Here is a 25,704-nt window from a genome sequence, read left to right as displayed (position 1 = left end):
TTATATAAATTTTTTATTTAGATTTCTTTGTTTATTGAATTATCGTACACTGTAAGTGTCGTTGGACCTTGTCCATCTAGTTATTTAAACTATTACCACCACGCGTGACAATAAAACATTTATTATTATTAACTATTACCATCACTTGATCATAACTCAATACATAATACATAACTCAATAAGTTGTTGTCATAATAAAATTAAAACATTATTACAATTTTAATTTTATTATGACAAATCAATTCTTAAAAATGCATATGAACAACCAAAACGCCAATCGTTAAAAAATTTCAGTAAATGTTCAAAAACATTTTCGGTTTGGCAAAGGTTGAAAATGAAGATCAGCGTAATATTATCGGAATATATTATATCTGTAACCGCAACTGTGACAGAGCATGTCAGATGTATTTGTATGAATATCCTGAAAAAAATATATCGAAATTTGTTTGAATTTTGAGCACTCAAGAAGCCTAGAAATAACTATGTACACGGGAATAAAACTCTAATAAATTTTTATTTTAATGCGTGCTGGTAATAGTTTAAATAACTAGATGGATTTCACAGGGTCTAACGACACTTACAGTGTACGATAATTCTATAAACAAAGAAGTCTAAATAAAAAATTTAGATAAATTTGAAACGAATACACTGAAGATGAATTTTTCGAGACAAAACGTCTGATTCTAGTTTGGGCTGAGGCAGTACAGTATTGAGGGACATGAAGGCTTGCAAAAAAATGTAATAAAATTTCTAGTGTCGAATTTAAAAAAATGAAGTTGACGATGGTCCTGGAGAGACGAAACGTTACATATAAAAATTGATCATTCCATTCGATAGAGGGCAAAAAGTGGCCATGAGAAAGTGTTCTTTTTTCAATATCACCTCAAACAAGGCTGAAATGAAACAAAAACGGATTTCCAAAATTTCGTTTTTTTTTCAAATTTTTCGAAAATTAGTCATTAACCCTGATTACGCAACTTTGCCCCCATTTAAGCTAGTTTGTATCTCTTACCGTTTCCGAGATCCCTATAGTGAGAAACAAATTTGTAACAGCCTGTATAGAGAGAGCACAGTATAAAACAATACTCTTTGGAAGAGTTAAAATAATTAAAAACAGTAATATTAGGTGACTTTTTTGATCAACTTTCATTTTGTAAACATTTTTTCCTTAATGTCGATGAAATTACTATCATTTATGATTGTAGGGTAGTTTTTTCGAATTTGCAGTGACAGTAATTTAAGTTTAAGACAGAATAAACTAAGCTATCGCTGTCCTTGTTCAACTACTTAATCATTTACCTGTACGGAAATATTTCCACTCCAGGGACATCAATAGTTTTAGTCAAATTATCAGCTATATAGCGGGCATATTTTAGAGCTTCAATGTAGTCTTTCGAAGTTTTTGTTACCGTGTGGTATGACATTATACTTGAGGATAATATTTCAGCTTCTTGTTCATTGTTGGATAAATAAGTTATTCCCTAGAAAACAAATTATAAACTATAAAATAATAAGAACAATAATATTAGTAATATTGTACATGTGTTCAAATACATATAGGGGTTATCTTAAATCCATGTCAGTAGTATGGCAGTGATAGAATGACTTTACTTTGGCCACCTGTCCATTAGGAGTTGACACCAAGTTACATGCTCAAAAAGTTGTTGGAGGAGGCAGCGGGATGCCGACATCAGAGGGGAAAACTGGGTGCATGCATGTGAAAATTAGGTTCAGATCAATACTTATAGCAAATTACTTACAAAATACATAAATCGCCCCGAATGAAAGTTTATAACTTAAGTAGATACAAATATGCTAACGTTATCATCAACGTTTGCTTGAAATTCAACAATCTTTTATTAATGCCGTCAGTGATCAGTTTTTGCTGTTAGTAGAGGTATTTATATTTAAAATGCAGTTTTATAATTGAATTATGTGAAATAATAATAGTTAATATTTATTAAATCATTCCATTTCATTGCTGATAAAATCGAGAAATTGGCTTCTTATCTCGACGATGAGTAGAAATGCATCACAAATCACATTGCAATCAAGTTTTTTTTTTATGATAATTTAAATTGTTTGCGAAAAGTTCAAAGACGACTTTACCGACAAAATATGATTTTTACAACAAATTAACGGACGAGATTAGTCCGACAGTGATTAAAAACACGCGACTAATATCTGGAAGATAAATTTTAATAATGACAATTTGGTGGAAAATTCGAACTTACATAGAGACGTTTTACTTTTTGTAGACATATTTTTGAAAATTTTCTGGAAAATTGTTTAAATACTTTTGACGTGGATCCCCTACATTAGTACACTTCAATGGGTCTGGTTTTCGATGCCGTAATGAAAATTACGAATACATTAGAATTACTGACGGACATTGACAGAATTTTAGTTACTGAAAAGAAAATACAACACAGACGAACCCAATATAGACCGATCGAAATAACTCATTTATAGGAGAAAAAAAAAAAAATTGTTACCTGGACTTTTATAAGTGGAAATGGTAAAGGGGCTTATAATAAACGTAAAAAAAATAAATGCGTGAGCAGGGGCGGCGGAGGGTTGATTTGGGGGGTTGAAAAGGGGTGAAAAATGGTATCATTGAGATTTCTGGCGAAAGTTGATGTCAAACAAAAAAGTATCCAATACAAAAGTTATAGATCATGAAAAAATCTACAACTCTTGTAGAGGGCACTTTTGAAGATAACCTCAAAATTTCCGAGAAAAATGCGAAAAACAGGTTTTTTCCTTTTTTTTCGTTTTTTATTTCTCATTTCCGCAAAAATAATTTAATTTTGACGAAACTTGGTGAAAGTATACTTTGCTGTGTCTTAAATAACCACAATTTTTTTTAGATAAAAAAATCAAGAAGTTTCCGAGATATTCATATTTTCCGGTCGGAAACACTTTTTTTTCAAAGAAAAATTCTACTTAAAAAAATCATCGTACAGAGTTCTGCCGGTAATCATTTTTTTCGTTTTGACATATACTTTTTTGTGAAATAAAAAAAATTGGAATCGCACTTCAAAAACATGCTCAAAAATGCAAAAAAGAAAAATGGCTCTTGCAGAAATGAGTTTTTCAGTAATTATTGTTGATAGTTTGTTTAAATTTAAAGAAAATTCAAAAACTGATTACACCATTCGATTGTACGGAAAAAATACAAAAGAAACTGTGTCTCATTGTTTGACCCGAAATTTTATTTTTGTACAGTATTGCTATAAACATAATATTTTTTTTCGTAGGATCGATTAATGTACTTATTTTTTTTAACTTTGAATTGAATTCATAGATGTATAAGCGACTCTTTAATTAAATTATGTAAAATTCAGATTTTTGCTTTCAAAATTTAAAAAATATTTACAAAGGATATTTACAGTTAATAATACTAGGCGAATCTTGGTCTTTTTGGCAACTTTTTAAATTGATCTTCATCGTCCTATCCTTCATTAAACTGGGTTTCTTCCTGATCTTCAAACGTTTCTTCGATATCACTTAATTCTTCGGTTAATTGATCTTCCGGGTTCAAGCAAAGACTGGGCTGCTCGATTTCATTTGAAATGTCTTCGGAATCACTGAAATTTTCTGAAATTTTGTCAAGGTTCAAACAATTGTCCGAACCATGACATTTTGTACATAAATCTGTACATCGCAGTCCATGTTTTCGACACCCGCATCTATTACCGTCACAACTGGTTTCGCAGCTGCAAGAGATTGTTTTTATTAAATCTTCAGGAACGACTGAAACTTCTGTAAAGCGAGGCATGAGTATTTTGGAATTATTCGCAATTACTTCTTTCCAGCCCCACTTGGTTGCAGTTATTTTGTTTCCAAGCCACGTCTGAAGCTGAAAGTATGCTCTATAGGAGTGTTGTGTAGCTGCTCCGACAGTTGGTGGTAATTTTTCTAATTTAAAAGTAGACTTTGCAGTTAATACTTTGTATTGCTGAAATCTCAAATCATCCAGAGATAATTTATCATTTGTGCATTTGTAAATAGACGAAATTAATTTACAACCATTTCGAACAATGACTTTTGATTCTGCATTAGTCTCATAAAAAGGTTTTACCAACGGTAATAGATGCGGGTGTCGAAAACATGGAGTGCGATGTACAGATTTATGTACAAAATGTCATGGTTCGGACAATTGTTTGAACGTTGACAAAATTTCGGAAAATTTCAGTGATTCCGAAGACATTTCACATGAAATTGAGAAGCCCAGTCTTTGCTTGAACCCGGAAGATCAATTAAACGAAGAATTAAGTGATATCAAAGAAACGTTTGAAGAACAGGAAGACTGGGTTCTAATGAAGGATCGGACGATGAAGTTCAAGTTAAAAGGCTGCCAAAAAGACCAAGATTCGCCTAGTATTATTAACTGTAAATATCCTTTGTAAATATTTTTTAAATTTTGAAAGCAAAAATCTGAATTTTACATAATTTAATTAAAGAGTCGCTTATACATCTATGAATTCAATTCAAAGTTAAAAAAAATAAGTACATTAATCGATCCTACGAAAAAAAATATTATGTTTATAGCAATACTGTACAAAAATAAAATTTCGGGTCAAACAATGAGACACAGTTTCTTTTGTATTTTTTCCGTACAATCGAATGGTGTAATCAGTTTTTGAATTTTCTTTAAATTTAAACAAACTATCAACAATAATTACTGAAAAACTCATTTCTGCAAGAGTCATTTTTCTTTTTTGCATTTTTGAGCATGTTTTTGAACTGCGATTCCAATTTTTTTTATTTCACCAAAAAGTATATGTCAAAACGAAAAAAATGATTACCGGCAGAACTCTGTACGATGATTTTTTTAAGTAGAATTTTTCTTTGAAAAAAAAGTGTTTCAGACCGGAAAATATGAATATCTCGGAAACTTCTTGATTTTTTTATCTAAAAAAAATTGTGGTTATTTAAGACACAGGAAAGTATACTTTCACCAAGTTTCGTCAAAATTAAATTATTTTTGCGGAAATGAGAAATAAAAAACGAAAAAAAAGAAAAAAACCTGTTTTTCGCATTTTTCTCGGAAATTTTGAGGTTATCTTCAAAAGTGCCCTCTACAAGAGTTGTAGATTTTTTCATGATCTATAACTTTTGTATTGGATACTTTTTTGTTTGACATCAACTTTCGCCAGAAATCTCAATGATACCATTTTTCACCCCTCTTCAACCCCCCAAATCAACCCTCCGCCGCCCCTGCTCACGCATTTATTTTTTTTACGTTTATTATAAGCCCCTTTACCATTTCCACTTATAAAAGTCCAGGTAACAATTTTTTTTTCTCTAAGTGTAATTTGGTTGGACTAATAAGTATCGTGTCGTAAACAACATTGAGTTCAAATCTGAACTTCATGAATACTTTAAATTTACCCCATGTCTGGAATAAATGGTTCTCCCATCGGTAATCAACCAGAATTATTGTCCACACTTTTTATGAAAAAAGGTTACATTATCCATTACAGACAACCGAATCGATTTATGGAGTGAAGTCCACAAATTTTTAAAATTCAACTAATTGGTTAGGCTACAAATATATATCAATTTAAATACGGAATTACATAAAGAGGCAACTGACACAGTTGAAAAAAATGTCTCTAAATTAATGAACAACACGGGAATTGACAACACGATGGAGAACGTGAGAAAACATAAGGACGTTACGCTGAAGATAGTGAAAAATCGGTACAGGGCAAAAGGTTTTATCCCGATACCAAATTTCTTCAGATTAACAATTTTCACCGAAGACATGGTAATCGTAGAGATGAATAGGCTCAAAATTAAGTTAAGCAAGCGTTGGAGTTAAGCAAGTTAAGTTACGTTGGATTTTAGACCTTACCAAAATTATACTTTACAACTTTCATCATGACTATATAAAATAAACGACAAACATATTGTTGTCGTTGTTGTAGTTGTCATTGTTGAAGTGGTAAAAATAAAATTTTATACTAATACTGGTGTGATGCTGATTTATTGATATTGTTATTTGATTGACTTGAAAGAGCTAAACAATAGTTTAAATAAAATATTTAGCAAACTTTTATAAAGTTCTCATATATCAGCAGTCTAATCATTTTTTCTCAAATTATTTTTTTACCTAATTGTTCTATTCGTAGACATTTTTCTTACTTTTATCTTTTGATAATTAAACTTGACTTAGGCAAATGACTTTAGAAAATAGTAGAAAATAGTTATTTCTGTGAATTATTTAGTACATAGTTACATACTCAAAAATTTTTGTAAATGTTTTAATCAAGCTGATTACAGTATTAATTTTAATACAGATTTCACTAGTTATGTTAAACTTAAAATATACAGTGAGCGGCAAAAGTATGGAGTATATTTATTTAAAAATCAGATGTTCGTTATTTGAAAAATCGCTCAGACCCGTCGAATTATATTTTTAGTTGCGCATTTTCTGAAGCAATTTTCATTTATACAGGGTGGCCCAAAAAAAAGTTATGAAATCATGGCCAACTTTTTTAAACGGAAACCCCACTTTTTTGTATTTTTATTCAATTCTCCATGGAATTCTGATCATATTTTATGCAACATAACCTATACCTATCTTTAACCGTTTTCGAGATAATGGCATCTAAATATAGAATATGGAAAATTTTCAGAAATTACCCTGAGATTTACCCTGCTGGTTTTAAAATAAAACCACCTTTAGTTTTTCATTTTAGATTTGTGTGGTTCACAGAAAGTTGCTTCAAATTAGAAAAATCCATAAGAAATAAGTGGTTCGGTGATTTATTTTGATCATTAGGACGCAATGACTTGAATGTAAAAAAATAAGTGAGGTATTTAGGTATAATTTAATTAAAAACGCATAATTTTATTGTATAAAATATGATTTTGTTAAATGTCACTATTTAAATTAGGAGCCAGGTTATTTCGCAAATTTTTAGCACCGAACCACTTATTTCTTATGGATTTTTCTGATTTGAAGCACCTTTCTGTGAACCACACAAATCTAAGATGGAAAAGTAAACATGGTTTTATTTTAAAACCAGCAGGGTAAATCTCAGGGTAATTTTTGAAAATTTTCCTTATTCTATATTCAAACGCCATTATCTCGAAAACAGTTAAAGATAGGTATAGGTTATATTACATAAAAAATGATCAGAATTCCATGGAGAATTGAATAAAAATACAAAAAAGTGGGGTTTCCATTTAAAAAGTTGGCCTTAATTTCATAAATTTTTTTGGGCCACCCTGTATAAAATTGCTTCAGAAAATGCGCAACTAAAAATATAATTCGACGGGTCCGAGCGATTTTTCAAATAACAAACATCTGATTTTTAAATAAATATATTTCATACTTTTGCCGCTCATTGTATATTAAAAATAGCTTAATTTTCCATGTAGCAATAATAGAAATGTATTGCTAATATATAATTACTATTCCCTCGCTTGCTCGTGCTTATGTAACCAACTGGCAATTCCACTTTCATGCTCGTTCTTATTTTTTCTCCTTTATAAAAGATATCTATAAAAAGGCCGTCACTGCTGCTGCCGTCAGCAGCCGGCAGCACCCTACTATTATCACAGAATAGTGTTTAATTCTGTGCTGTTATGCAGTCGGAATTTCATTACCGCACGATAGCATCGCCAGTCGTCATCTGCTGCTTTCAGCTCACGCTTCCCGCTCTCCTTCTGACGTTGGCACCCTGCTGCCTTTAAAAAAATATATTTTTTCAAATATGTTTAAACGTATTTTACATAGATTGCGGAAGCTTGGTTTGCGATTAAACTAAGTATAATCCGTGTCGCAGCTGTCAAGAGGCACTGTCACTAAGAATCCCAGAATTACTGTGTCACTGAGTTTTCTCAAAATTCATTACGGGCATTTGATTATATTTCAAAGAAAAAAGGTATTCATTTTAGTCGAATAATGAATCATGTTCACATTATTTTCTTCTTCTTTCTTTAATTCAAATGAGCTTACCACACAGGAATATATTGTTCAAAATTCCATCACACTGCAATCATTCATAAGTATTTTAAATTTCGATGGCATTGATATTTTGAATTGTTAATGGGATTTTATTCAAAATTGTTTTAAGAGCAAAAAATGCTTGTAAATATTTTTTGTGAAATGAATACATAGTATTGGGTGAATTTATTCAAGCAGTAATTTGAAAATGACTCGTTTTTCAAACAAAATGGATCACACGTCTTTTTTATTTAAAATACAATTACAAACTTCAGTGGTTTAAAAATGCATGGGTATCTAACTACAGTGCCTCCCGGTATCCCTACATAAGTGTATACCAATTCAGCAAATTATTGCCTTTAATCAGTTAAACCGCGAGTCCAAGTCTTATCAAGCTGCACACAATACATTCTTTAAATTTGAATACCATGGATCTCGAAAGCTTGTTCATTAAGATTTTTCAACCTAGACAGATCTTAAAAATACACTTCTGGAGTTATGATATGGACTTAAAATCACCCTGTGATATAAATTATATCTGTATTATTTCTAATTTTATTAAACTGAACGTACTCGTATAGAAGCGGTTACATTACCAAAGGAAAAATATGTATATTGGGTATAATTTAACAGAAAGTTTTTTAAGAATACAGTGGTGAATGGGCTGATAGGTTTATGTGTGAGTTAGAAGGATATCATATCTACTCTAAACTTATTTTGTCTGTGCCTAAGTCGCCTAAGTCTCTTTTTAACCAATTATACAGGTTGTTTCATTGATGATAAAACACAGACGTGATAATCCTGAAGGCAAAATGAAACGATTGACCCAAACGTCTTAATAAGTGTTAAAATAAGTCAAATCAAAGAAAGTTAAATGTGTTTTCATAATTTATATGCCTTTATATTCAGAACAAAAATATTTATGCCGTATTTACCTGGGAACAAAGTGCAACTAGCCGCTTTCTGTCGATAAGCATAAAGTATATAGATACTATTTTTGACACGTCTATATTGTCACATAGTATAGTAGTGATATAAGGTTTAATTTCTTGGTAAGGAAGAAATGGCTATTGAAACGTATAAAGTGTAACGTACAATCTCTTAGAAAAAGACTGATCCGTCGTTTGGTTCTTATAGCATGTTCCATATCTTCCTTACCATTATAGGGAAACCAATCAAATATATTATATCACTGTAATCCCGAAAAAACATTCTGTTGAAATGTGACATGTAGTGTGGCCCGTCAAGAAAAAGGATACCTACTTCTTTAAATTATTTTGTGGTACATATTTTTATATACAGGGATGGCCAAAAGTACGGAATAAAATTCATATCTTTTGAATGAGTTAATTTTTTTTAAAACGCCGAAACACGTTAACTGATTTTGATTTTTTCCCATCTTTCGGTTATATAATAATTAATTTTTCTTCAACCCCCTAACCCCCAGCTACCCCTACTTTTTTTTTCAAATGGAAACATAAGGCATGAGGGGGCTCGTTGAAAAGCTTATAGAAAACCGAATCCAGCCATACCAAATAAACAAGTTTTATTTTTTCAATAACAAGTTTTTTTTCATTTAGAAATTGAAACAACTAGATAATTTACAAAAATAAACTCAATGTCGCAAATGCTGAAAATGTCCTCCATTCACTATTTGGCATTCTCCAAGACGATAGTAAAAGCTGTCCACAGCATTCTGAATGACTTCAGCTGGTAAATTATGCATCTCCGCCCTAATCTTGTTCTTTAAATTCTCAATATTATCCGGTCTGTCCTGGTAGACTCTTTCTTTCAAATATCCCCAAAGAAAATAATCCAGGGGTGTTAAGTCGGGGGATCTTGGCGGCCATTCAACTGTACCCCGTCTACCAATCCAGCGATTTGGAAACATTTCATCTAAGTATCTTCGAACATCAATACCAAAATGTGGGGGAGCGCCATCTTGTTGGAACCAAATTCTTTCATTCGGTATATCTGGATCAATTTCATGAGGGAAAATCACAGCTAGAGCAGGTATCAGGTCAAATGTTAGGAAATCCAGGTAGCGTGCGGCAGTAAGATTTTCTTCAAAAAAGAATGGGCCCAAGATTCTGTTGTTGATGATACCTGCCCATACATTAACTTTTTGTGGATGCTGCGTATGCGATTCGCATGTCCAGTGTGGATTTTCCTGGGACCAAAAGCGATAGTTGTGCCTGTTAACCACTCCATTTAAATAAAACGTAGCTTCATCCGAAAAAAGTACGTCTCGTTGAAAACCATTATTGTCGTCACACCGTCTCATCATTTCTTCACAAAATTGTAATCGCCTATCATAATCGTCTTCCAAAAGCTCTTGGACAAGACATACCTTATAGGGGTGGTATTTCTCTTGTTTCAGAAACATTCGAATTGCAGTTCGAGAAGCATCGTGATTGCGGGCCAATGAAACAGTTGAAGTATGAGGATTTTCAACAAGTTCTAATGCAATGTCTAATTTCTTTTCTTCATTCAAAGCACGTGCCCGTCCAGTTTTGGGCAAAGTCTGTACTGTACCGTGTTCCTCAAATTTGTGAAATATTTTACTAACTGTCCCTTGCGAGATTTGGTTTTCGGGATATTTCGCATTAAATAAATCGCGCACTTCAGCCTGACTTCTTATTTTGTCTCCACATCCAAGCAATATCAAGATTTCGATGCGTTGCCTTTCCGACAATACCATTGCAATTCAGTAAATAACTTGATTTTGACACAATAGTAACGTTTCGAACTCCAATTTACAACTAAAGCGAAAAATTAACCAGAAAGCCTGGCAAGTAAGTGGTGCCAAAAAAACGCAACATAAAAAATATATCTTTTTTGCGTTAGCAGTGATAGGTACAGTTTCAAATTCTTTATTTTATTCTGTGCAAATTCATGGAGGATAACACTGAAGATAATTAAATTTTATTTCACTTGTTAAGTAGGTGTTTTATACAACCCTAAAAACCTTGCTATTGAAAAAATAAAACTTGTTTATTTGGTATGGCTGGATTCGGTTTTCTATAAGCTTTTCAACGAGCCCCCTCATGCCTTATGTTTCCATTTGAAAAAAAAGTAGGGGTAGCTGGGGGTTAGGGGGTTGAAGAAAAATTAATTATTATATAACCGAAAGATGGGAAAAAATCAAAATCAGTTAACGTGTTTCGGCGTTTTAAAAAAAAAATTAACTCATTCAAAAGATATGAATTTTATTCCGTACTTTTGGCCATCCCTGTATATATTTATATAGTGTCCTTCTAGATGTACTTGCTGAACCAATTATGATGATCGAGTTTATAATTTATGGCCTGCTGTGATTTTTTATAAGTCGTTAAGTAACCGGAATCAGCACCTGCTTATGACTGATTTTCTGTAAAGTAGTAGTAGGAGAATCTTCTTATTATTTACGAGTAACAGTCAGTAATATCAGTGATTCACTAATTTTCCATCTTCAGAAATTTCTAACATCTCCTAGATTTTCACTTGTAATTAGTGTTAGGTATAAACTGAAGAAATTTGAGATAGAGGGGGTTTTAAATAATATTGATGAGATTGGCTAGTAATTTTCTAAAAACTGGCTTCCAAAAAAATTGTAGCAGCCTATGGTTTTCTAACTGGACTATAATAATAGTTGGTTCAACATCTAGAAGCATACTAAATTTCGTATAAAAAAATTCGATTTCTGTGTACAAAAATAAGGATATCCATTCGAGAAATCTTTGGACACCAAGGAGTCCACCCTGGGGGTATTCATTGATATAGAAGGGGCGTTTGACAAAACGTCCTTTCCCAAAATCAACTTCGGCTCTCATGGAGAGAGGGGTTTCTTCCACCATCTGCAGATGGATATCGATAGATCCCTGCACATCCGATATCAGTGGGCAATGGATAGGCATGCTATCGTTGTACAAACGGAGTTAGCAGGCATAACCAGAGCCGCGAATGAAATTGCCCGCAGGCATACTACGGGCAAAACCATCAGAATCTACACGGATAGTAGACAAGCACTAGTGACCTTGCGTAATCATAAGAAAATGACTAGGACAGTATGGGAATGCCATGAAGCACTTGTTGTGACCTCGGCCGCCAACAGCATATCTGTATGCTGGGTAAAGAGACACGAGCAGTGCTATGGCAATAAAGAAGCTGACAAGCTAGCCAGGAGCGCATCGGGCCTCAACATTTTTCGACCCGCCCCCTCCAGTGTGCTTCCATTGTCGGCACTTGTTGGAATTATCAAGGAAGACACCCACAAAGAATTTATGAAACGGTGGGATGAAACAATCAGCTGTCACTTTGCTAAGGAGTTCTTAGTGTATCCTAGCAAAGACACAGCCAAAAAATACTTGGCTATGTCTAGGTCAAATCTTCGCCTGGTGACAGGTATTCAAACTGGACATTGTTGGCTAAGGAAACACCTTTACAATATGGGGAAGTGTGAAACACCTCTTTGTAGGGACTGTGAACAGGAAGACGAAACGGTGTTGCACTTACTATGTGAATGCACTGCCGTCTCGTCAACAAGAGAGTCCATGTTGGGAGAACACTGGCCTTCAATGGCCTATATTAGAGAGACCCCCCCTGAGCAACGTCACCACCTTTTTCACTGTAATACGTTGGTTGACGGCTCAAGTGGATTGATCTCTCCAATGGGAGGATGTACAAGGGGCCCAATGAGGCCTAAGTGCTGTAGCTTTGCTACCCTCCCCATAATTCCAGATTCCAGATTCCAGAAGGATATCCATTTAAGAAATAATATTCGTTCGCTTAATGAGAATGCCCTACACATAATTCAATATCATCACAAACTGGGTAGAATTTTTAATCATGATATTAAATTTTTTGCTACAACATAATTACAACTATCTTATTTAGTATTTTTCTATAAACTTGAAAATAAAATAAATAAGGAGGGTTCACATTTATAATTGCTATCCCCGTATAATGTTTACCTAAAAGACCTACTTACCCCCGCATAGGAAGGATGTCCTGCTTTAGCACAGTTAGGATCCGGATTGTCATTTAGGAAATGGGCAAAAAATTTCTTATAATACTGCTGCCTAGTTAAATTTTCCTTTTCTTCTATACGTGAAAAATAACATGTCTCACATAAACTAGTGGGATAGTTATGAGGACAGAAAGAACTATTTGATTTAAAATACTTGCAACAGTTTTCTGAGTCACTCCAGTCGTTCAAGTCATCTAACCAAGAATTTGCTTGTACTGCAAGATATGTCCTAAAAATGAGTTACATACGTATGTGTTTTTTGATTTCCCGAATGGGAAAGTTTATTAAAAACAAAGTAAACATAATTAAAAAAGTAGATATATTGAGAATAGTATTATTCATTTATATATTAGAATCCGAATTGTTAAATAGATAGTTTAAAATGGTTACTCACATGTTCGATTGCGTCGATGCCATATACAATTGGGTGCTGATTGAATGTTCGGAACAACCTACTCCACTGCACGCTCTATTCATAATTTCAGGATTAAAATAATCAATTGATCCCTTTGTTACCCAATATACTGGAGCACCAATATTCATTAACGCTTTCATAAACTAAACCAAAATAACATACGTAATTTATAACTAGTTATAGATTAAAGGAAAAATTAATTAAAGTATGTTTTCCAATAAGTGATAATATGGCTCACAAACGGAAAAAGTATTTCACGAATAGGAAATACTCTTTTTTTAATCAAACGTAACTAGTGCATTAAAGTTACTTGCAGAATAATTTTTAAAATTATTAGATATGAATTTAATTATAAACATAATTTTTTGTCTCAATTATATGTAAATTGTACTGTATAAATAAAAAACATAAAAATTATAATTTGAACATAGATTTTCAAATGCTGTCTGATGATATTATTCAAAAATGACCCCCGAAGATTGGTTTTTATTTTATACCTATACATATACCTAACATTCATGTAATATAACTATATGAATTTTAGCACAGGAATTATTAAAATTAATATTTAGAGTTAATTACAATTTTAATGATGGACAATACATTTTCTGAAATAATTATATATGCTCAAGTAATTGATATAGCAATAGACGTTCATACAAAAAATGTTATTATATACTTAGTATGAATTGTTTGCTGTTTTTTTACCATTACGTACACTAAACCTGCGCGGATGACTCTATCGGCAGCAAAGGCCAGCGGACAAATTGTGCCAGCTCTACGTCACAGAAATTGGTGGTTTTTCATTTGAAAAATGTTATAACAAACAGTTTCTTCGTTCGTTTTATAAATTTAGACTTTCAGAGACATTTGCAATATCTTTGGATTTCGTAAAAAAATACATCAACTCAAAAGAATAATTTTAAAAGAAATGTTTCAAATTTACTTTATACGCCATCTAGTTTTATATTGTATTGGATATTACTTGCCTGAAGATATTTCAGGACATGGCTGTCTTCGGACATGGAAAGTTCTTGATCTAAACCCAGCTCAATTGTTGGTATTACCATTATGGATAAACTCAATGTTACGGTAAAAATCAGTAAAATCATATATCGCACTGGCAACCTGTAATAATTCACACGGTGAATCGTATTTTTTCAGTTAAAAAAATTAATGAAATAAATATATTCCTGGTACTATATTTTTAGCCAAATTTATTCTGTAGGCGTAAATTTTCTAAATTCAAAAATAAAAATTTAAGTGAATATACTATTTAATTAATCGTTCCAAATCTACTAAACATACTACAACATTGAAATTTTTTTCAGGCTGAAGTCCGATAAAAAGATTACCGTATGGTACCGAAAAGACATTTATACGAGGTTTGAACAAAAAGTAACGAGAATTGTTAGTTTTCTCAGAAAGTATTTATTTAATTTTCAATTTTTACCCCATTCCCTTCAAAGTAGTCTCCTTATGATATTATACACTTATGCCAACGCAATTTCCAGTCTGAAAAATACTCGTGGAACGCCTCTTTTGGTATCGTTTTCAGCACGGTTTACTATTTTGCCTTATCTCATCTATTGTTGAAAAACGTTGAGTATCCTTTTGAGTATGGGAAATAGGAAAAAGTAATAGGGCCGGTACGTTGTCGTGATGCAAATACACTTGTTAACTGTACGACATGACAGTTAAAATTCTTGATGAACTATTCCATTATAGTCGAAGAAAACGGTTAGAAGGACCTTCACATATTTGACCAGATCTCGCCTCAAATTCGACGTTTTCTTGGCCATGAAAACATTTCTACCATTGATAAACTCGTAGCTGTAACATAGTAGCGTCGTCAAAGGTCTTCTTTGACATTTTGACCGCTTCGCTGCATTTAATTCCGTTTTCAACACAAAATATCAAACTCTGATCCTACACAAAAATCGAAAAAAACTGAGGTAAGTCTTACTCATTCACTTGCTAAACACAAACTACGCTTGGCTGCTGCTTTAAAATGACAGATACGTCACCGACTGTGCTACCAATACACAAACACGCGCAATTTAAAAATTTCCGTTACTCTTTGATCAAATCTCGTATAAATTAAAATATCTACATCACATTGTAAGATAAGCTCTACTGAAAATGTATTATTTCTCTTCTAATTAAACCGATATTGGGTCTCAAAGTCTAATGAAGTTATTTTCTGGAATACCTACACTCGTACATCTTTTGATATACTTATTTTAAACCTGATATAGCAATGAAATGTGACAGGTGTAATTAGATACGTACTTCATTACAAACGGTGTATAGTAATTAGCCCAGAGATTATAGAGGAAACCGACTTTAGGCGTTTTGTCAATCTTGTCCATTTTTATGCAGCACAACATGTCCAGTCTATTATTCTGTTGAAATAGAATTATGTAAATATTCTGTCATTTCATTTCGTCATTCAACTTACCTCGTACCTTTCTTCATCTAACGAAAGCAGCGCCACGAACGCTGTTATTTGAAGGATGAAATTGAAAAGGACAGCGATCGTTGCATACAATGCAAACGTGTGAACAGCAGGCATGGTAGATAAAGAAGCTAAAAGAATTAAGTAACTGAAAATATGTTTATTCTATATCTATAGCACAGTCCCAAAATTGTAGGCATTGACTCAGTCTCAACCTTTAGATCTGTGAGGTGGGAAAGGCGTGTAGGTAATGCGAAATCAATGACGTATTATTTTAAAGAAATAATATGTCGATTTTGATTAAAACTTATAGTTTACAAAAAACTCACCTCGGTATATCCAAATATCCAACTTATTTATACTAAAGTACGAAGTGTGTTCAGAAAATAACAGAACTGTTTGAATTACGCGCTAATGGAGATATTTAGTGATATGCAGTTGGCAGCATTGCGTTACGCATAACCACCTCTGTACACATGCTCTTGGATTGTTAATATCTTATTTAGTTTCCGTGATATTGTTATTTGAGTGCAACGTGTTTAAAGTTTAGTGACAATTTTCTGGAACAAACGGTGCAATGCAAAATTTTAACTCTTGAAACAAGCTTAAGGAGATGTTGCTCTGGGTCATACGCAATGTTATGAATGGTTTTCAGGATTTAAAAGAGGCTATCAGTCAATTGAAGATGATTATTGACCAAGAAGGCCTTCGACGTCAACTGATGACTCCCACGCAAATCGTTAATTGACTGTCAGATAAATTGCAGAAAAGGTTAGTGGATTGGGTCATGCCATAAAATTTTTACTGATAAATTGAACATGCATCGAGTTGCAACAAAATTTGTACCTCGTTTGATGACCCAACCACAAAAAGAAAATCGTGTGGACGTTTGTCGGCAACTCCTTGAATAATCCGATGACGATGAAACATTCATTTAAAAGATCATAACGGGAGAGGAAAGCTGGGTTTACGGTTACGACAGTGAGACAAAAATGCAATCATCGCAATGGATTGGCAAATGATCTCCACGTCTAAAGAAAGCACGTCAGTCTCGATTCAATGTCAAAGTGATGCTTACTGTTTTTTCGACTTTATTGTAATAGTGCGTTTTGAATTTATGCCTGAAAGTGAAACAATGAACTGTATGTAATATCAACGCGTTTTACAACGGTTACGTAAAAAAATCTGCAAAACAGACCAGAGTTGTGGCGAGACAACTCATGGTTCTTGTACTATGACAATGCGACCGCACACTCAGCTTTGTCAATTCGTCAGTTTTGTGTCAAAAATCAGATTACTGCCCTCACCCTCCTTACACGCCAGACTTTGCGTTTTTTAATTTCTCAAATTAAAATCAATGCTAAAGGGACTATTGATGACATCAAAGCAAATTCGTCACAGACCTTAAAGGCCATTTCAATTTAAAATAACCAGGGCTCCTTCACGAAATGGAAACACCGCTAGGAAAAGTGTGTGAATAGGGTAGGGGGGCACTTTGAAAGAGAAAAAGACCAATAATGTATAAAATTAAAAATAAAGTTCAAAAAAATAAAGTTCGGTTATTTTCTGAACAGACTTCGTATGTATTCAGCAACTTTGTCCTCGTGTCAAAGATGACCTAATTTTATTATGGGGCATAACCAATATTTCCCCTAACTAGACAAATGTTCCCCGAGAAAAATCTACATAATGTTGTAACAGTAAGGCGACACAAAATCACTGAAATGACCATTATAAGCAATATTAAAATCACTAATTACTGTTGTCGCTATTACTATTGCTATCACTAACGCTATCGTTGCAGCAGTCGCCTAAAAGTGTAATAAGTGACACTATTATAACTTCAGCTCTTGTATCGAGGTTTAGGACCATTCATTGTTCTTTTAATCCCCTGTAAGTCTCGACTCGAACCATTATAATATATTTACTTTCTATTTGTATTATTGTTAATCGCCGCTCTTTCGCAGAGGGTGCCTTTAATCCCGTAGAAAATTATTCTAAAAATGGTTTTCATCCGCTGATAATATTTAGTTCTTGCTAAATCTTGGAGACCGTATGTCCTACATTTATTGATGTTTCGTGGAGATAATAAATTTTTCTTAATGATATATATTATTTTTTCTAAATACTCTCTTCGCCATACTACAATTTCGTTCTTTTCTACTGGCATAACTTTTCAATTTAATGTATAGTAAAACTTCGAAACAATTTAGGTAATATTTTGTTTTTTCCGATGGCCGTTTGAATTTTCTCTAATGTTGAAAGTTCATTTTTAAAATAAAATCTGATTCTTCCCATGAATCGTATTTTTAGCATCATTGTCAAATTCAATGTTTTTCCTGCTACGTGTTTCGCTTTTTTCACTTTTTATTGTTTGTCATACAACGTCTTTGATCTGCTAAATTCGCTGGTTTGCGGCTACCCTAATTATTAACAGATTGACCACTAACACTATCACACCATTTCATTTTTAAAAACACATTGGAATAACTAAAACGTAAAAATAATAACGTTTTTCCGATTTACACGCATATGACATGAAAGGAAACGCCTATTTTTTTTTTTTACGTTATTTGAGTATTATTTATTTACCGGTCAAAATTACTTGAAATCTTAATGAATCATAAAGCAAGCTCTCTTTCAGTTGTATGAATCTTCGCAAAAAAGTTTTTCAATATTTCAATGCAGTATTTAAGTGTTCATTTAAGTACCTAATAAGAGGAAAATGGTCCATTATCAGAATAAAATGAAATATTAGAAGTACCATAAGAAATTGCAAGCAGTTATTTAATTTTCAAAATGCTCATTTGCGTTGAATCACAAATTTTTGAGGTTATTAGTAATAGTGATTTTCGATATTTCCGCCACTGGTATTTATACCTGAATTCATCAGATTTTTATCATTTTTATCAAGTTTCATATTTCTAAATTTTAGCTGTATGTACCTTGAAAACAAACCATTTCCGAACATTTTTGATATTTTGTTATCCAAATTCAAATTTTGTGTTTGGCTAATTATATGAATGATCCTGAAATAATCTTAATTGATGATACAGCGATTTTGATAATTAGGTAGGTACTCAAAATTTACTTTTGATATTTATGAATTATAATTTTTCCTACAATCTGGTTTATATATAATATAATTACTCTAAATGTTAAATCTGTGATTCTAAGAACTGTTTCTGTTGTATTAGAAGATATTATCGCTTCATGTATCTGAATAATTTGACCTTAAACCTGTCTAAATAAAAAATACATATTTAAAGAGATACAGTTATTACCCTCAGTGTTTACAAATACCGATCTACTTATTACTATCTTTTGAAAATACTTCGTAAAATATAATCAATACGGATAAATTATACACATACCAATTGCGAAACAAAATATTTCCGATAAGCTGGTCAGTAACAAGCTTGGTCCAACTTTTCCCATCGTATCTCCTATATTTTCGGCTGCAGTCAGCTCCACATTCCTAAAAACTAGGGTGTTAGTTGAAAACTTTGTGAATTTTGTTAACTTACTTTTTCTTTCTTTGGTGGGCCTGAACGATAATAAAAATATTGTCTACCCCGACAGCCAGGACTAAAAAGGGAATTACCTCTACTGTTAGGAGAGTGGTTGTAATTCCAACATATCCGCACACTCCAATAGAGCAACCAACAGAACTTAGTACAACTATTATTCCACCAACCGCAAGGAGTATTTTCGTTTCAAGCTATATAGAACATATTTAGAACATTTGTGTATACAGGGTAGGAAAGTACCGACGGTCTATCTGAAGTTACGTGAGAGCGATAAAGTAAGCCATAGAAATCCATGCGATAGAGAAGGATGGCTATAATGAAGGCGTCTCATAGTCACCGCCCGTTTCGCCCTTCCACAAATAAGATCCACTTCTTATTTGTGGAAGGGCGAAATGGGCGGTGACTATTAGACGCCTTCACTATACCCATCCTTGTCTATCAAATGGATCTATATGGCTTACTTTATCGCTCTCACGTAACTTCAGATAGACCATCGGTACTTTCCTACCCTGTATGGTGGGAAATATTATAGTATATGTTCCACAATTACAAATATGAGAATAAAAGAATGCATATGAATATGGAAATGTCTTTTAAAATTATTACATCTGCTTAAATCTTCCTGAAAGTTGTTTTTGCCCAGATATCTCTAAATCTGTCTAAATGGTAACAATATTTGGAACAGAATATTACTGTTATGTTATTAATCTAATGTTAAAAAATATAAACTTGAACTTTGTAAGCATGAAGATGCAAATCTTTCGAGAAAATACGCTGTAGAGAGTTTCTCAAAATAATCTATTCTTGACCATGTCGTCGAATTGATGTAGCTGGACTCTCCACAACACTTTCAAAAACTGCTTCGAAGTTTTGTGTTGAACGAGTTGTTGAAAGACGGCTAGAGTGTTAAGATCACTAATTGATCCAGTTTCCTTAAATTTTTCAATTAATCTCTTGACAGTTAAATCACTATTTCGACCATATTTTGTACGAAAATTGTATGTGTCAATCCTTCATTATTTTCCAAATATTGCTCAACAATGAAAACGCACTATGTTTTCGTGTAGTGCTCCATTTTGAATAACCCTGAACTGTCAGCTCTCAAGCTGTTTTTTTTTGTTGGCAACACTTTACAGCACAAGTGGCACACAATTCGAATCCTGCATGAATATTGGGACACCCATTGTGTAAAACGTAATTAGTGAATACAGTTCATACACAAATGAAGTTGATGATGGTCCTGGAGAGACGAAACGTTACTTATAAAAATTGATTATGTCATTTGATAGAAGGCAAAAAGTGGCCATGAGAAAGTGTTCTTCTTTTTTCAATATCACCTCAAACAAAGCTGAAATGAAACAAAAACGGATTTCCAAAATTTCGGTTTTTTTCAAATACATCGAAAACTAATCATGTTAGCCTTGATTTTTTAGAGGCATAATGTTGGTCCCCTGATTACGCAACTTTGTCCCCATTTAAGCTAGTTTGCATCTCTTACCGTTTCCGAGATCCCTGTAGTGAGAAGCGAATTTGTAACAGCCTGTATACTTTGAAAACAATTGATAATCACATTATTTGGCAAGACATAAAAACTTCCAAAATCGATTGTTAAAAATAAAAATAATAATTTATGCTATTAAAATGTAACAACTTAGAAATAGCATGTATAAGTATGTATTTATTTATTCTCTTTTTTTAATTGCTTACTAGATATTGTTGGTATAATTCAACGCTAATGGGGGCATATAGCCCACAGAATAGTAGTTTCTCGCAATATTAGTCTTATCTGTGGTGTTTTTGGTGCTTAACATTGTTTGACTTCGTTTGATAGAATTCTTTGGATTATTTTTTAAATTTACTTAAATTAATAGGTACCTTTACACTTACGTTCAATCGTGAGCGACTGGAGCGTCCCGTTCCAAACGCGCGTATTTTCGCTCAATCCTGAGTGTCGCGTTCTAAAACTTTGTTGTTAAAAATTGACACGCTCCAATCGCACGGTATTGCCTGCGCGGTGAAATGTGACATGATAACACGGCTAGTGTAAATTGAAAAGTGTCAAGTTTCTCGCGCGATAGTCGTGGCTCGTGGAGTGTTAAAAATTTCAACAGTTTTATAGACGGTTTTGTTCTGAAATGGAGCAAATTATAAACAAAAAATAACATTAAAAGTGGCTTTTTTTTTCTTTAGATTTAATCTTTCATAAAGATGGATAGGATTTATATAGCTGAATAAAATTTGTAATTGTTTCTTTTGACCAATATCGTGCATCTGCCATAGTCTATAAAAAAATACAAAAACGCTTACAAATATGCGAATCCTAGGTAGCTATGTCTATATTAAAAAATTTAAAAAAGTACTTATCGTCTTTTAAGAGTAAACTCCATAAGACCGCGTGAAAATCGAAGTAAACTTTACCCTACGTGAAATGTCCGCATGAAAACAACTGACGAAGTAACGCAGGATTTGACACATCTAAGAACCGCGCGATTATATACATTTACACTAACAAGCTTTCGCGTGTGATTGGAACGGGGCGCTCCAGTCGCTCACGATTGAGCGTAAGTGTAAAGGTACCTAATGCCTTTAAAATAAAGTAAAATATGTTTGTAATCTTTTGATATACTGTTTTTCTGTGTTTTTTTTTTTTCGTTACGCTGTAATCGCTGTATCTTGTTTTGTACAATGCTGTCTTATTTTGTACAAACTTAGCGTTAGATTTCTAAATAACGCATATTCCTGTTTTATTACTTCAAATGGTTTACTGTTTAGAACAGAGATTTTTGGTGCAGGCGGTTTTAAATTTAATTGTTGTCATCTTGAACAGGTTCAGAGATATCAAAATAACTTTCAAGAGCTCATCCTTAGGTAAGGTTGCACATTCCTCATCCGCTCAAGTTGATATAAACAAATTTTTCTCCTATGTTACAAATTAAATTCGGAATACCCTATATATTAATTTTATTGTGTTTCATAAATTACTTACCAATATTTTTTTAAAGCCTGCAAGTCTTCCTAAAGCAATTGCTATATAAACGAACATAACGACATAACTTATGAAGACTGTGACCATTTCAGATTCAGATAATCGATCTATTTCATCCTGTATCGATCTTTCTGCGCTGAACGCAATATCCATAAATTCAGGTCGTTCTTCTATATCCCATTTTTTTAGAAATTCGATAAACCTGTTAAGAAGAGTTTCATATATAATTTAAACAATTATTACAGTGATGTACTAGATAAAAAATTTATAGTTAAAGCTTATGTGGTCGCTCGAATTCAACTTTCTGTTAGGTCAATTTTATTGCCCTAGCTAATTAAATTGTTATACATGCTTACTTTTTCTCCCAAGCGTATGTGTCAACGAGATTTTCTTTATTTAAATCGTTAACAGCTAAAAAGGTTAGAGACACTCCAACTGCGTCTAAGTAATTATTTTCTGTTGAAGCTCCTGCCATTACTAAACCTGGTAAAATGGGCCCTCCATATGGCGCCAAGCAATTTATGCTGTAAGGAGCTCTAAAATACATATGGAAAATTTTTCTTAAAACATTTGGTACCCATTATTGGATTTTATTGGATCTTCGCGATATGAATTTTAGATAGGTAATTTTAAATGGCAAAAAGCAGTCTAGATTAGATATTTTTCTTAGTGTATATAAAGGAATTAGTAATTATTTACTTACTGCAAACATGTAATTAAGGTTTCGAGGTTTGCTTTGTGATCAGCATCCTTAAATAAATTTAAATTATTATTAAACAACCCCAATAATGATATGACGGTGCATTCATTAATTGTTTTATCAGCTGAAAATATCGTTCTGATGGGAGAATAACAAATGCTTTCTAATCCCTTAGTTACTGGAGAGCCATCATCATCAATGGAGTCTATTGTAATCTAAAATTTCAAATTGAATAAATAAAAGCCGTTTGCGCCATTATCGCTTAAATTTTAATTTATGTTTAAATTTTTATAAGTGTTTTAAACATTGCATTGAGTCTAGGAATATACATATACTAGAAAGCTTAAATAAAGTCTTTTAGACTTTAAAGTTTAAGAGTTTTTAAAACATCTATAAAACGTATAAAGAACTAGTTTGCAACTTCAGCACAGCTTAAAATTTAAGTAGTGTTGGTGTGTAATAAATTAAGAGGTGCCTATATTGTATTACTCACATTTTCAAGTTGTTTTTGTAGCTCAAATACAGCTAATAAAAAAGTTTTATTGAAAGCTGGGCCGACTGTTATGTCTCCCCCATAGTTAGAAGAAAAATTGAACTAAAAAAATATATAATTAATATGATTCCGTGCATTTGATTGTTTTAGCATTTATAGTTGTCATGTACAGAGTGATTCACTATATTTTGACCCCCCACATTAACTTTTTTTGATGAAAATGATAGCAGAAAAATAAATGAAGTCCAAACAAAATGTCTGCGGATGTTAACTTTGTTAATTTAAATGGAACACCCTGTATATTTTTAGTTTTTACATATTTGGATAGAGCGTTCTTTGTCAAGCATAGGCATACCAGGTGATTCAGTTTGATATTCGCTGCCTCGTATCGCTTTTATTTCAACAGATAGCTATAACAAACCCTATATATTTTTAAATCGCCGCTCAAACTCTATCAAATGACATTATCAGATCGTCTCCATGGTAACATGTGTCAAAATTGCTACAGTCAATTGTTTTTCTTCAAATGGCACACTATATATTTTTTTATCAATTCTGGAAGATATTTTTTTCTGCGTTCAGCTATATAAGGAAGTCTATAGTTTCATTAGAAATATTGCCAGAAAAACAGCAAAAAGATGAACCCTACTTTCATTAGCTTTATTCTGAAAAATGATACCCAGTGCGGAAACAACTGAATTTTAACGTTTCTAAATAACGGTTTGTCAAAATAATTGACATTTTGTACCTACCTATTATATCTATAACTAATAATTATAACATGAATACTTACAGTAACCAAGAAAAACTAAATATGATTTTAATTTATGGAAAAGGCTGAAAGAACGCTAAAGTTGCCAGGTATTTATAAGTGCCAACATCATTTCCCGCAGAGACAACTTTCATCAGAAAAAAATTTCGAAAAGTTAGCCAGGAATTTGGCGGCAGATGGAAGTTTTCAAAGAAAAGAAGAGTTTTTAAACTCAGAAGGGCAAGAGATGAAGAACATTCGATAAAAATGTTAAATGACCTGCTATGTTACTTTAAAAAACATAATAACTTGTTTCCGCAGCTAGTTATCATTTTTCAGAATAAAGCTACGAAAAGTAGGGTTCATCTTTTTTGCTGTTTTTCTAGCAATATTTCTAATAAAACTATAGACTTCCTTACATAGCTGAACGCAGAAAAACCAGAATTGATAAAAAAATGTATAGTGTGCCATTTGAATAAAAACAGTTGACTATAGCAATTTTGACATATGTTACCATGGAGACGATCTAATAATGTCATTTGATAGAGTTTGAGCGGCGATTTAAAAATATATAGGGTTTGTTATAGGTATTTGTTAAAATAAAAGAGCTACAGGGCCGCGAATACCAAACTGAATCACCCGGTATAGGGTTTGTTGGGTCCATCTCTAACAATAAGCGAGACTATTAAAAAAGGAAAAGAATATTTTTTATTAAGAAAATAAGACATTTTGTAATTGTTAGACCTCTTTCAGGCATTTCTGCCGGGTATTTTAACTAAATCTCACGAATTAGACCGTGTGAGGCCAATTATTCATGGACAATGTTATATGGTAAGTCGTGACAGTGATAGGTAGTAATGTTATGATAACATTATTATTGATTGACAGTTTGTATTATTATTTAATTAAAATGGGTTACACAGAAATAGAAAGTTGAAATATTATTAGGAATTAAAATAGAGTATGGAGAATAACTTACTCTATTTTAATTCCTATAATATTTATAATATTTCAAATGTCTGCTTCTGTGTAACCTATTTTGATTAAATAGTAATACAATAATACAAACTGTCAAACAATAACAATATTATCATGACATTACTACCTGTCACTGTCCCGGCCTACCATATAACATTGTCCATGAGTAAATAGGCCTCTCACGACCTAATTAGTGAGATTTAGTAAAAATACCTGTACGCATTTTGGACTATATCAATGTCCGATATGCCAAAATATACTGCAACTAAATCTAAATCCTTACGTAATTATAAAAGAGGCAGAAATGCCCGAAAGAGGTCTAACAAAACAAAATATTTTATTTTCATAGGAAAAAAAAATTTTTTTCGTTTTTTAATATTATCTCGCTTATTGTTAGAGATGGGCCCAACAAACCCTATATT

The 25,704-nt window shown here is 32.6% G+C and overlaps 1 protein-coding gene across 1 annotated transcript in view; it reads right to left on the bottom strand.

Moving 5' to 3' along the window:
- Window positions 1–25,704, bottom strand: part of LOC108909318 (Niemann-Pick type protein homolog 1B) — a 63,784-nt gene that overhangs the window by 15,273 nt on the left and 22,807 nt on the right. The window contains exons 9-20 of the mRNA XM_018713631.2: window positions 23,554–23,655; window positions 23,064–23,275; window positions 22,717–22,896; window positions 22,361–22,562; window positions 19,372–19,565; window positions 19,219–19,322; window positions 15,848–15,975; window positions 15,679–15,791; window positions 14,376–14,514; window positions 13,366–13,529; window positions 12,933–13,200; window positions 1,300–1,481 (exon numbers count right to left, since the gene is read on the bottom strand). Coding sequence (XP_018569147.1) covers window positions 1,300–1,481; window positions 12,933–13,200; window positions 13,366–13,529; window positions 14,376–14,514; window positions 15,679–15,791; window positions 15,848–15,975; window positions 19,219–19,322; window positions 19,372–19,565; window positions 22,361–22,562; window positions 22,717–22,896; window positions 23,064–23,275; window positions 23,554–23,655 — 1,988 coding nt within the window. The remainder of the gene's footprint in view (window positions 1–1,299; window positions 1,482–12,932; window positions 13,201–13,365; window positions 13,530–14,375; window positions 14,515–15,678; window positions 15,792–15,847; window positions 15,976–19,218; window positions 19,323–19,371; window positions 19,566–22,360; window positions 22,563–22,716; window positions 22,897–23,063; window positions 23,276–23,553; window positions 23,656–25,704) is intronic.

Source organism: Anoplophora glabripennis, unplaced genomic scaffold (assembly GCF_000390285.2).
Source record: "Anoplophora glabripennis isolate ALB-LARVAE unplaced genomic scaffold, Agla_2.0 scaffold234, whole genome shotgun sequence".
In the NCBI taxonomy this organism is placed as follows: Eukaryota; Metazoa; Arthropoda; class Insecta; order Coleoptera; family Cerambycidae; genus Anoplophora; species Anoplophora glabripennis.
This window is presented reverse-complemented; position numbering and strand designations above follow the sequence as displayed.